The 13910-nt window shown below is 45.9% G+C and overlaps 1 protein-coding gene across 1 annotated transcript in view; it reads right to left on the minus strand.

Moving 5' to 3' along the window:
• Positions 1-233: 233 nt before the first annotated feature.
• Positions 234-13910, minus strand: part of LOC109937976 (UDP-N-acetylglucosamine pyrophosphorylase 1, like 1) — a 318016-nt gene continuing 304339 nt past the window's right edge. The window contains exons 4-9 of the mRNA XM_020536462.2: positions 10442-10614; positions 9651-9844; positions 7503-7643; positions 4425-4613; positions 2499-2565; positions 234-1556 (exon numbers count right to left, since the gene is read on the minus strand). Coding sequence (XP_020392051.1) covers positions 1467-1556; positions 2499-2565; positions 4425-4613; positions 7503-7643; positions 9651-9844; positions 10442-10614 — 854 coding nt within the window. The 3' untranslated portion in view covers positions 234-1466. The remainder of the gene's footprint in view (positions 1557-2498; positions 2566-4424; positions 4614-7502; positions 7644-9650; positions 9845-10441; positions 10615-13910) is intronic.

Here is a 13910-nt window from a genome sequence, read left to right on the forward strand (position 1 = left end):
AGATGCTTCAGAGATAGCAAGAACTGCAGATGCTGGTTTCAGAGACAACACAGCATGGAGCTGGATGAGCATAGCAGGTCAGGTAGCATCACAGGTGTAGGAAAGTTGACGTTTTGGGTTGGGACCTTCAGATGCTCCTGGGCTAGGCAAAGAGCTGTCAGTGGCTGAAAGAGAAAAAAGGCACTGGTCTCAAAATGGACAATGGTGTGAAGGTGAGGTCTGAGATCATGGGCTAGGCCTAAAATAAGACTTTTTATTTAAATAATTGAGGTTATCTGATTTGAAGAAGTACATAGTGGGCATAGGAGACAAACAGTAAAAGGCTGGAGTGTCCCACTCTCAGATCATCCACCTCTGGCATCTCAGAATGGTGACCACTTGAGAGATTGGAAAGTCTGCAGGCAGGATCAGAGCTAGTCCCCTGGAGTGAAATCTGAAATAATGTCCAACAGCAGCAGCGATGTCTAAGGCACACGGTATCTCAGTGTGGCCAGTAGTGTCTCTGGTGAAACATGGTCTCTCTCTCTCTCTCTCTGTTGCCATGGTGCCTCCTCTTCACTCAGTTTGCAAACAGACAGATTTATAGAAATGGAGCTCGTCAGCCAGGGCTGACCTGGGGGATAGGAAGGTGGTCACATTGACACACATCTTTTGCTGAGGGGGCTTGATGTGGTGGCTGGCTCCTCCGCTGGGGACAGCTTGTACTACAGAGATCATCTCAGGATACGGAGTCTCAACACTGTGAAGATGATGAATTTCTCCACTGTATGGTGAATCTTTGTGTCACTCTTTCAGAGAAGATTAACTACATCAAAGGCAGCGATCAATCCTGTTTTAAACTCCTGAGGGGGATGGGGATTGGGTGGAAAACCAGCCAGGATCGGAGGGGCAGGCTCAGGGGATCACATTCCCATCTCGTGTTCCTGCTGCTTAAGTTAGGGATGCGAACCACAATAACTCCTCTTTGATCTGGATGGTGTTTAGCAGAGTGAGATTTTCCATTGACCCCAGGATGGGGGTTTCGCAGGGTGACATGTTCCACCGCCCCCTGACTGGTGGGGCGGGGTTTATCAGAGTAACCTGTCCAACTCCCACCGACTGTCGGGGGGGTGGTGGTGGGTGGGTGGGTATCAGAGTGACATGTGCCACTGCCCCCTGACTGGGGGTTTAGCAGAGTGAGGTGTCCCATTGACCAGCCATTGCCCTGTAAATACAGGTTTGATGCAGTCTGTGTGAGACAGTAGCTGTGCTGCATTGGTCCTCTCCAGGGCAAGGTTCTGGATGTTACCTAGACCCAGGAAACACCCAGCCTCCAGTAATGGATAAAACCCCAGCTGCTCCGTCAAACCAGAGTAAAAATCAGGAATTAGTTTTATGAATCAACAGTATAAAAATTAAGGCACTTGATCCAGTTCTTGTTAGAAAATCCTTCCTTGGCAATGAGCTTCCTTCACTCACACAGGCCATCACTGGCACTGTCCCAGTGCAGTCAGTGCTTCCTCAGTTAAAAGCAATGGAGAATGGAACTCCCGATCCTTCAGATATTCCTCCAAACCCTGCAACCAAAACAAACTAACATCAGATCAGCTTGTGTATGAGTCAACAAGGGCACATGGACCTCTAAGGGATCAAATCCAGCTTTTATTGTCTTGCTGTACCTCAGCCTGAAGCCACTCTTGACAGCCTACCCTTTCATCATTCACTGAAAAGATGCAGACGAGGTAAAGCATGAGCCTTACATAGAGCTGGACTGACCAGCACCATGAAGCCATGCAATAATACAGCACAGGCGGCCATTCAGCCTTTTATAATAAAGCTATCCAATTGTTCCCATTGTCCTGCTCTTATCTGAGAGTGTAGCAACTTTCAAATACTATTTCCTTTTTGAAGGTTCTTATTGAATTTGCTGCCTTCCTTTCAGGCAGTTTGTTCTGGGTCACCATAAATCATCACAATCATGAAAAGGTTCCTTCCTCATGTCAGCTCCTACTTCTTTAGGTTCTCGATTCTTCAGCAAGTGAGACATTTCTTCATCACTCAATCAAGACTGGCGCCTAACTGTGTTTATCTAAGCTTCAGTCCACTTCCTTGTTTTTGTACTCAGTGTCTGTATTAATGGCTCTATACTTTGTGAATGTGTACATATGCTACGTCTACACTCTGTTTCAAATTCTATCATTTACTTTGTAATGTTTCTGAGCTTTTCTCCTGCCAGATGAATCATTTCTCCTTCTTGCCATTAAATTTCATGTGTCGTATATCTGCCAGTTTCACCACCCTCCTGAGCTCCTTCTCATTGTCTATTACTTTTCCAAATTAGTATCATCTCCAAGATTTCTAATTACTCACTGTGTGCTCATGTCAAGGTTATTTGCTTTTAGCTGAGGCTCAGGTAGTACAAATGTGCAGAAGATGGGACTCTCAAACCCAGAGTGGGCCGTGTGGGAAGCTGGACAGTTGGGACCACTGGCTTCACCATGATTCACCCAGTCACCTACCTCTCCTTCACAAGAGACCAGTGCAGAGATCTCACAAACTGCAGGTGGTTCCTCAGCCTCCTGGAGCCTGCAGGAATACATAAGAGTTTCAGGACGAGCATTGTTCACGTGTCTACTCTCCATGCTTTATTAAATTCTCCATTCTGAGTACAGCCACTTCACTAAATACAAAATCTTCATTTCTGTTTGCACCCTCCACGTAAATCCTCCAAATCAAGGCCCTCTCTATCAAGCACGGGACACACAGACCAGAGGCCCAGGGGACTGAACTGTGGAAGTGGGTTCAAATCCCACCACAGCAGCTATGGAATTTAAATTAACGAATTAATCTGGAAAATGAAGATCACCTCAGTAACGGTAACCATGAAACCACTGTTGTTTGTTGTGAAAACCTATCTAGTTCACTAACGTCCTTCAGGCACATTTGGAAAGTTGGACTCTCTAAGAGATTTTTTTTTCAATTCTAAGTTAATATGAATGGCACCTATGTATAGCGACGGTACACACTTTTCATTGTATTTTATATTGAATACATGTGACAATAAAAGGATATTCTTATTCTACTGGATGGAAACCTGCCAGCCTTACCTGGTCTGGCCTACGTGTGACTCCAGACCCACAGCAATTTGGCTGATTTTCAACTGGCCCCGAAACAGCCTTGCAAGCCCTTCCGATCGAGAGCAATTACGGATGGACAATAAATATCAGTCTTGCCAGTGATACCCAATCCCATGAAAAAATAAAGAGGAAAAGCCTGTTGCCTCTAATCTTGGTCCATCAGGTAATTGTTTCCCCCTAACCAGCGTGTCTGAATATTAACGGACAAAACGGTGACTCAGTGGTTAGCACTGCTGCCTCACAGCACCAGGGACCTGGGTTCGATTCCACCCTTGGGCTACTGTCTGTGTTTGCACATTCTCCCTGTGTCTGCGTGAGTTTCCTCCGGGTGCTCCGGTTTCCTCCTACAGTCCAAAGATGTACATGTTAGGTGGATTGGCTAAGCTAAATTGTCCATAGTGTTCAGGGATGTGTAGCTTAGGTGGGTCATAGGGGAATGGGTCTGGGTGGGATGCTCCAAGGTCGGTGAGGACTTGTTGGGCTGAAGGGCCTGTTTCCACACTGTAGGGATTCTATGATCTGTGAAAATCCCAGCTGACCACTCTCAGCCAGAGTCACTCAGGCCTCTTGTTAAAATGCTGAACATGGAGCAATTGCTAATTGTTGCAAAAACCCATCTGGGTTACTAACGCCCTCTAAGCAGGGAAATCTGCCATCCTTACCCAGTCTGCCCCACATGTGACTCCAGGCAGCAACATGATTGGCTCTTAATGTTTCCTGACATGATTTAGCAAGCAACCCAGTTCATGGGCAATTAGGGAATGGCAAATGCTGGCCCATCCAGTGATACCAACATCCCATGGATAAATAAAATTTCTAAAAAGAAACTGTTTTTGAAAGAAAGCAGGGAGTTATTCTTGGTGTCCTGAGCAACACTTATGCTGTAACCATCATCATGTCACAAACTTGCATGTCAGTTTGCGTGATCTTGCTGTGTTCCATTTGGCTACCACATTCCTAATTTACAGCAATAGCTACACTTCAAAAGTGCATCACGATGAGTAAGCAGTTTGGGCAGGACTGAGGTAGTAAAAGGTGCTATAAAAATGTACATCACTCTCTTTCATTATTGTGTTGACAGCAACATCCGTTAACCAAACAGAAAGGCAGTTAGTTTCAGTGAGAGGAAGTAGTAAATGCAGGTACAGTTACAACATTTAAAAGACATTTGGATAAGCACATGAATAAGAAAGATTTATAGGGATATAGATCAAACGCAGGCAAATGGGACTTGTTTAGTTTGGGAAACTTGGTTGGCATGGAACAGATAGACCAAACAGCCTGCTTCTACATGACTGTGTGGCTTACCGGGTGAGATGGGGGATCCGCATGTTGTTGGAATCCAGGAAGTGGGCACCGGCTTGCACTGCCCAGCGATAGTGCTGCCATAGCAGGGCCCTGCGTGCTGTTGATGGGGTATCTTTACTCCCAGCACTGTCTGCGTTCTTCAGAGGGGAGAATTCATCCTCCCTCAAAACCTCGAACACGACAAACTTCCTGCACAGAAACAGATCAACAGTATTAGGGAACAAGGCATCATATTAATCAATGGATACAGAGGGCAAGGTGAGGGGTTAATTGATGGATACAGAGGGCAGGAAGTAACATTAACTAAAGCAAACAGATGGCAGGGGGGTGACGTTAACCAATGGAAACAGTGGGCAGGGCGTGGGTTTAACCAATGGGAACAGTAAGCATTCTTTTTGACTCCTGCGCACAATGACACCTTTCAGAATCTGAGTGGCTCCTGGTCAGCTGCTCCCACACAAGCCAGTATGTCCAAGGCACAGGACCCAGGGGTAGTAAGCGGCACTCACTCAATGCTGAGTGCTCCTCGTAAGGAGCTCCTTCAGCAAGGAGCTTATCCTTCTCCAAACTCTGCTCAGTTCACTGCAGCCACACAGACATACTATCTCTCCCCCTTCCTCTTACTCTCTCACTCACACACACACACGTATCCATGGGGTGAATTTATATTTGTAGATACTTTCTAGTTTGTTCAAAAAGCACACAATTTACAGTCAATCAATGTGGCGTTTTATAAATTTCTACTTCAGAAATAAAACTAATCTGACTCCAAGCCAAAATACAAACAGATTGTAAACAAGGCCTCACAGCTTACATGCATTGTCTGACCTAAAATGTCGCCCCTTCCTTATACTGATAAAACCTTTAGTTCTCTTAGGACAGTGACTTGAAAGGAATTCAGGGATTTACATATACTTACTAATCAATTAAAACTTCTAACTGATTAATGATTTAACAGCATCTTAGGTTTGTTTAATACACCCCTATCAATTGTGTGACCCTTTGGTCTTTTACTTATAAATTCTGTGTCTGATACTACCTCTCTCACTAACACGTGAAGAAGGAGCGAGGCTCCAAAAGCTTGTGTTTTCAAAGGGGGAGAATTCCCCCTTGGACTATAAACTGGTGTCGTGTGATTTCTGACCTTGTCCACCCCAGTCCAACACTGGCACCTCCGCATCACAATTTCAAACCTACCATTGAGTCCACCAGGATTCAGTACCAGCTGAGACTCTATAGCAGCGAGAGTCCTTGTAGACAGGGGATTTCAAAAACTATGTTCCTACGGACAACACTGGCTCACTGGTTAGCACTGCTGCTTCACAGCGCCACGGACCCAGGTTCAATTCCACTCTCGGGCGACTGTCTGTGTGCAGTTTGCACATTTTCCCAGTGTTTGCATGGGTTTGCTTCAGGTGCTCCGGTTTCCTCCCACAGTCCAAAGATGTGCAGGCTAAGTGGTTTGGCCATGCTAAATTGCCCAGGGATGTAAATGTTTAATGAGGGGATACAGCAGGAGCCTGGGAGGGATGATTTTTGGGGGGTCAGTGCAGCATCTTTCGGCACTGTAGGGATTTGATGATTCTGTATTACAGTCACTGAGGACTGAGGGAAGAAGGGAATTACCTGCCTCAAGGGTACTGAGAACATGAGTGATCTGACCTCAGGATCCCGAAGAGGATGAGGTGATAAATGCCCTCGGAATTACTGGAACAGGGGGAGTTACCTGTATTTGGGGTGTCTGGAGGAGAACCTGGGTTGCTGAACATTCCCAAGGCACTGGGAGTCTTCTGCTCCTTTTTATTATAGTTCTATATTTCTCTCCTGGTCCCCTACTCAGTTGTTGCTATTTCCTACTCCTCTGGATCCCTCTATTTTTTTCCACACGCAATTATCACCTTTTATTATGTTCCACCATCACTTAACTGTCATTTACTCTCTCCTGCCGTCCAGCTTTTGTTCTTATGTCTTCCCCACATTTCCCAAGCCTCTATATTCACTTAAAAGGTGTTACATCTCCAAGTACTTCCAACTCTGACCAAACATCATCGGGCTGAAACAGGTGAAATGCTTTCTCTCTTCAGACACTGATCAACACCATAGAACTCCCTCACTAACATCACTGTGAGCGTCTCTACATTCCAAGGACTGCAGCAATTATACAGAGTCATACGGCACGGAAACAGACCTTTCAGTCCAACTTGTCCATGCCGACCAATTGGTCCATACCCCTCTAATCTTTTCCTATTCATGTACCTGTCAAAATGTCTTATAAATGTTGTGATGGTACCTGTGTCTAACACTTCCTCTGGCAGGTCATTCCACAATGGATAGGGTGAATAGCCAAGGTCTTTTTCCCAGGGTAGGGGAGTACAAAACTAGAGGGGCATAGGTTTAAGATGAGATGGGAAAGATTTAAAAGGGAACTTAGAGGCAGATTTTTCGGACAGAGGGTGGTGCATGTATGGAATGAGCTGCCAGTGGAAATGGTGGCGGGTGGTACAATCACAACATTTAAAAGGCATCTGGTTGGTGAACAGGGTTTAGAGGAATATGGATCAAATGCTGGCAACAGGGACGAGATTAGTTTAGGATATCTGGTTGGCATGGACAAGTTGGACCAAAGGATCTGTTTCTGTGCTGTACGACACTATCACTCTATACGAACCACCCTCTGTGTGAAAAAGTTGCCCCATTGGCTCCCTTTTAAACCTTTCTCCTCTCATCTTAAAAATACTCCCCCTAGTTTTGAACTACCCTAGAAAAAGGCCTTTGTTATTCACCTTATCTATGACCCTCATGATTTTATCAGCTTCTCCAAGGCAATTAGACTTGCTGGCCTAGCTGGTGATAACGGAGGAAAGAGAAACTTTCAGGGCTGTGTGGTTGTTTGAGAGTTTAGGAGTGTTGTGTGTAAGGTTCTGGGATGGTGTTGCAGTCGGTTCAGTTGAACGAGGGGAAAAGACCATAAACAGCCCAAACAGCTCAGGATAGCCGTCATTGGAGGAAACCCTCATGAGGGAAGGCAAATGTAGCTAAACAGAAACTCAAGCAATTCCTCCAGCTCACCGTACTCACTTGGAAAACTGGAAAACATCAAAAACAAACTTCTCCATCTTGATGCCATTGGGCACCTCTGGTCTCACAGTGTTTCCTTGCTCATCGACATAGGGAATCTTCTTCACAGCTATGTGACGCTTCAGCTGAGGTTCAAACTCCCTGCAAGGAATAGAGAGAATGTATCACACTGCACAGGAGGCCAGTAAGCCCATCATATCTGAGCCAGCCCTTTGAAAGAACCAGCCAATTAGTGCCACCTCATGCCCTTTCCGCACAGCAATTCTTAACTCTTTATCCCATTCCCTTTTGAAAGTTCCCACTGAATCTGCTTCCACCACCCTCCAGTCTTGTGTATTCCAAACCACAACAACTCACTGGGCAAAAGGTCCTCAGAAGGGTCACTGGACCCAAAACATTAACTCTGATATTTTTCTTCACAGATGCTGCCAAACCTGCTGAGCTTTTCCAGCAACTTCTGTTTATGCTCCTGATTTACAGCATCCACAGTTCTTTCGGTTTTTACCGAAATTAACAACACCACCAGTACCACCAGCAATTGATCAGGAGTGACAAGGGAAGGAACAGCTCCTGAGGGATGGGCATTTGGTGCCAGGCAGACAGCAATAAGAGCTCGTGACCACCTTCTCGAGGGCAGTTAGGGATGGGAAATTTAATAGCGTTTCCCACATCCCACAGACAATAAAAAGAATCAAACATTTACAGCAGGTCCCTGCATGCTGTTTGCATGGATATAAAACTGAGCTGAGACTAAGATGGAAATGTGCCCTGGCTTATTGAGTCACATACAAGGTGCAGCAATGAACCTTGTACTGAAAGATATTAGACCTGTTACCAAGTGCACAAAGGTTCTAAACAATCTTATCTACTGGTGACAATGACCTTACAGCAACATGTAAAGCAGATAGTCAGAAACTAAGGTATACATGAAGAATAGAAAATTGTGAATGCAGGTTAAAAGCAGAGGATAAAAGTCACTCCCAACTTTAAAATGGAGGAGATAATGGCTAGACTGCCAGAGCTGTCGAGTAACACGGCAGAGGGGTGGGTAGGGAGGGGCACTGATGTCAGGGATAAATTCTGGTGATGGGCCCACAGGAAGAGGGGCTGCAGCAAGTCATTCTTTGCTGACAACTGGCTTGGCAAGTGTGGGAAACAGGGAGGGCAGACCCCCACACCACACCACCATGAGGGCTGGTTTGATACTGCGGCAGGATGGAAAATGCATTGCAGGAAATCACGTTATCAAACAGAGTAACAGGAAAGGAGACACATTCAGAAGCAGCAGAAAATGTTCACTTAGATTTGGGACATAATAACATATTCAAAGACTTAGTAAAGTTACATTGGTCTTTATAGTGAAAGGATTTGAGTGCACTAGCAGGGATATCTTCCTGCAATTATACAGGACCTTGGTGAGACCACACCTGGGTGCTGTGTGCAGTTTTGGTCTCCTTGTTCGAGGACGGATATACTGGCTATAGAGGGGATGTAGCAAAGGCTTACCAGACTGATTCTGGGATGGGACTGACATATAAAAAGAGATGGGTTGTTTAGGACTATATTCACTGGAGATTGTGGGGGATCTCACAGAAACGAAGAAAATTTAAACAGGACTAGACAGGGGGTTCCCGATGACCTGGGGGTCACGATTTAAGGATACGGAGCAGACCATTTAGGACTGAGATGAAGAGAAATTTCTTCAGCTAGAGCATGGTGAGCCTGTGGAATTCTCTCCCACAAAAAAACAGTTATGGCTAAAACATTGAATGTTTCTAAGAAGGAGTTAAAATATAGTTCTTAGGGCTACAGGGATCGAAGAGTTTGGGACCAAGGGAGGAAGAGTACTGAGTTGGATGATTGGCCATGATCAATCTGAATGCTCAAGCAGGCTCGATAGGCCAAATGGCCTACTCCTCTTACTTTCTATGTTTCTATGTTGAGGGGAAGGGAGGGCTAGGGAGGTGGTGGGTATTTGCGAGGACAAATGGGGATTTAGGACAGTTAGTTTGAGGGAGAGGGGAAGGTCTGATGATACGAGGTAGAGGAGGATGTTACCAGGGAGGCTGAACCATTAAATCAGCAAAGACATAGGCCAGGGCATGGTTTATACATCCACAGGCATAACAAGCAAATCTGGAGTCTTACTCGGTCACTGATTTGAGGAAGTCCACAGTGAAGAAGTGGTTGCAGATATTGCCAGCGTTGAAGGTGAGTCTGCCATCAGGGTTCCTCTGCTCCACAGTCTCCTGGCTGACCTCACTGTACTCCACAACCTGATAGATTCCGTCTACAAGACACACCACCCCGACTGGCTCTGTGGGGTAAGCTTTCTCGACAACCTGCAGACACAAGGAGCAACAAGGTGATACCGCAATGCTCCTGGGTCAGTGCCCAAATCAGAGGTCTTGGTGACTCCCGTCCCAGAGGGCAGTTCTCAGCTCAAACATTATAAACTTCTCCACACAACGGCAGCCGCAGAGTGCAGTTGGGAATGGAAAGCTCTCAGGCAGATGCCACTTGGTGAGGTGGCATTCACTCTGACAGTAAAGACAGTGAGTTTTCCATCGGTATGAGCAAAGTCTCTAGTGTGCCTCGACAGAGAGACACAGACATTCCCAACACCAACACGAGCTTCACCCTCTTCCCATGGTGAGGGGACACAGTGATGAGGATTTACCTCACCAAAACCATGCTCAAGCTACTGTACTATTCCACTGTAGGGGGCATCACATCCAGGGCTGATTCCATTTCAATCACTTTGTAGTCTTTTGGAATTAAGCAGACTGAGTTCAGGGAGGAGATGCAGTCCAGGCTCTGGGGGCAGACGCAAGGGGTGTGTAACCGCCCGGCTCCCGGTGCGGAGTGATCGCCCGGCTCCCGGCGTGGCCTGAACGCCCGGGACAGCAGGCAGTGGGGGTAAAATGTGAGTGGCTGACCTTTGCCCCACAGTCCGCTCCCTTCTCCACACAGAATCCAATGAAGACCGGGTCTGCCATTTTCACCAGGATATTGTCCACACAGTACACGTGGACAAAGCGGATTCCTCGCCGGTCCATATCCTCCAGAATCCTGTTGTTTGTCAGAGCTCGATACAGCCCGCCATTTCCATCTGTCACACACCAAACACAGCATGCTAAGTAACCAGAAAACCATCAGCAGCGGGTAGGGAGACTCCTGGGGAGGGGGTTCGGGGTGGGGAGAAATGCTCCGGGACAGGGTTGGGGATGGGAAGAGACCTTCGGGATGGGGGAGCACCTTCAGGAACAGGGGTGATCCCTCGGGGATTGGGGGCAAAGATCAACAATTTCCTCATCTGTGGATACTCTCTCTTGCCTTTTCAAAAACACTGACTAATTGATTTTGTTGCCGTTCTAATGGTGTGATTGGATGCAGAAGCGGCAGGAGGTGGAGATATTAAGGACAGCATCATGGTGCTGGAGAAAGAGGACATTGCAGAGGGCTGAAGGACAGAATCCATTCGGCTGGGGCTGGTGTTAAGGAATAATTACATAATAAGATGCAATTACATTCCTCGATGCAGTCTATAGTACACCAACAATGGGAAGAATACAGGAGGAATAAATTTGCAAGGAAATTACCTCTAAGTGCCCAAATCCTACCACAGTTACAATAGGAAGCCATGAGATATAGGTGCCATATGAAGGCCATTCAGCCCATCAAGTCTATTCCATCATGACTGATCTGATAATCCTAACTCATTTTCCTGCCTTTCCCCCCATAACCCTGAACTCCCTCACTGTAATTACCTGAATACAGACTGGGATAGTGGCAGTGTAGAGGTCAGTGAGAGGCAAGAATTCCTGACGTATATCAGGGAAATTTTCTACAGCAGTATGTTTCAGGTCATTAACTTGGTTCTTGGACTGAAGACAGTGATTATTATATTTCAAAGTTTAAGAGGCAATGGGAAAGATGAAGAAAACAATTCCTAAGTAAGAACAATTGAATAGAAAGCACTACCCTTATGGATAAGGATGACTCTGACCCAGTAAATTAGAATTAGAGGATGACAGGCAAGACTAGAACCAAATTATGATAGATGTCAGGTGGACAATACAACCAAGACTCAGGCTGAACTTATATATTTTACAGGAAAATTGAGTGAAACAAACAGAATGTAAAAGAAGAGAATGGCAGTGAACCATAAGAGGAATCCTAAACTATTCTACTGGTAAGTGCTATGAACGGAGAGGGGGACAATGCAGAGATTTAAAAGGACACAGACAGGTTAATGAATGGGTTAACGGGTGACAGATGAAATTTAAAGCAGAGAAATGTGAACTGATACATTTTCACAGGAGGGGAACAGAAAGAGAATAAAATTAAGCTGCTAAATGTATCTAAAGGGGGTACATGAGCAGAGAAAATTAGGTGCACATACATAAAAATACTGAAGGTGGCAGGATAGTTTGATATGAGGGGTTAATAAAACAAAGCATCCCGCTTTTGTCCTGACCCGAAATGTCGACTTTCCTGCTCCTCTGATGCTGCCTGGCCTGCTGTGTTCCTCCAGCTCCACACTGTGTTATCTCTGACTCCAGCATTGGCAGTTCTTACTATTCTGCTTTTATTGATAGGGACAGAGTGTTCACGAACAAAGTGGTGAAGAAAAACTTGTACAGACCATGGGTTCAGCCTCAGCTGTAGTATTGTGGACAGTTCTAGGAAGAATATGAAGGCATTAGAAAGAGTGCAGAAAATATTCTGGAGCAAGTTGTGCGGACAGGCTGGGACCGTCCTTGGGAAGAGCGGGATGGGCGGAGATTTGATGGAGGTGTTCAAAATCATGAGGGGATTGGACAGACTGGATAGAGAAAAACTGTTCCCATTGATGGAAGAATTGAGAACCAGAAAGCACAGTTTTAAGGTGATTGGTAAAGGAAGCAACGGAGGTATGAGATGAAACTTTTTCACACAGCGAGTTGATCAGGTTTGGAATACACTGCCTGAGAATTTGGTGGAGGCAGGTTCAATCGAGGGAATTGTATTGTTATCTGAGAAGGAAGAACATTCAGGGTTCTGGGAGAAAATGGGACGGGCACTAGGTGAACTGATTCTTTTGACATCCGCAAGAAAATAATGAGCCAACAGCTGTCCTTATATGCTGTAAATATTCTATGATTCTATCTCAGAATTGCCCACATTGATTTCTATTTGCCACTGTTTTGCACAGGAAGGGACGGATGTGCCTGTATTGTCCCCAACTTGGGATCCTGTGGTCCAGGTGGTACTTGATGGAACTGAAATTCAATTCTGAGACAATTTACAAACTCATCTGGCCATGTCCTTCAGGGAAGGGAATTTACCGTCCTTACCCAGTCTGGCCTACATGTGAATCCAGATAATGTGGTTGACTCTAATTGCCCTCTGAAATGGCAGAGCAGCTATTCAGTTTAGGGGAAATTAACGATGGACAATAAACACTGAAAGAAAAAACACCCACAATCAGCTCCTCTACACCTTCCTGCTCCCTCTGCTCCAGGTGACCATATCTCCATCATCATACCATTGGTTAACTTTCACCTACAGATCTCCATTCCTGCAAACATGCCGTTGGAAAATGTGGAGAAAAGCTAATGCTCAGTATGAATTCCTGGGAACACGTGTCTCATCCCAGCACATGCCTATCCAGTAACCCCCTGCAATCTCTCATCACAGAACCAGTTCAAAACCTCGTCATGAGCCTCTCTCTAATTCTGTGCACTCTCTTTCTTCAATTGAGAGGATTGTTCCCAAACAGCAGCAATGGAACTGTCACAATCGCTCCTTGAGGTGGAAAGCTTGGTGATCGAGGCAGGAACCTTTACTCTGTATCTAACCTTGTCCCTGGGAGTGTTTGATGGGGGGTCAGTGTAGAGGAGGCTTTACTCTACATCTAACTCATTCTGTCCCTGTCCTGGAAAAGTTTTGATAGGGGACAATGTAGAGGGAGCTTCACTTTGTATCTAACCCCGTGCTGTCCCTGCCCCAGTAGGGTTTGATGAGAACAGTGTAGAGGAGCTTTACTCTGTATCTAACCCTGTTTAATGCATATTTACATCTTTATGGTCATTTGTGGAACAGTGAAGCTCGATTAACAGCACCCTCTTCAAACCTGAGTTTTGACAATGCATCCCCTCCCCCCGAGAATGCCAGAAGATGGCATTGCTGCTTGTGCTTGATGGGCTGAATGGATTCTATCTGCACTGTGATGTCTCGATGAGTTTATAATGTCTACAGCATTGAAAGCAGAGGATGTGCAATGCAGCAGTGCTGGAAGGTCTGGCTGCAGTGGAATGGGTGAGATTCTCCGATGAATGGGAAGTTGCGGGGGGTGGGGGGGGGGGGGGGGGGGGGGATCTCGGTGGGGGCCGTGTCATTAAAAGTGTGGGTGGGTGTGGTAAG

This window comes from Rhincodon typus, chromosome 28 (genome assembly GCF_021869965.1).
Source record: "Rhincodon typus isolate 14 chromosome 28, sRhiTyp1.1, whole genome shotgun sequence".
Taxonomy (NCBI): Eukaryota; Metazoa; Chordata; class Chondrichthyes; order Orectolobiformes; family Rhincodontidae; genus Rhincodon; species Rhincodon typus.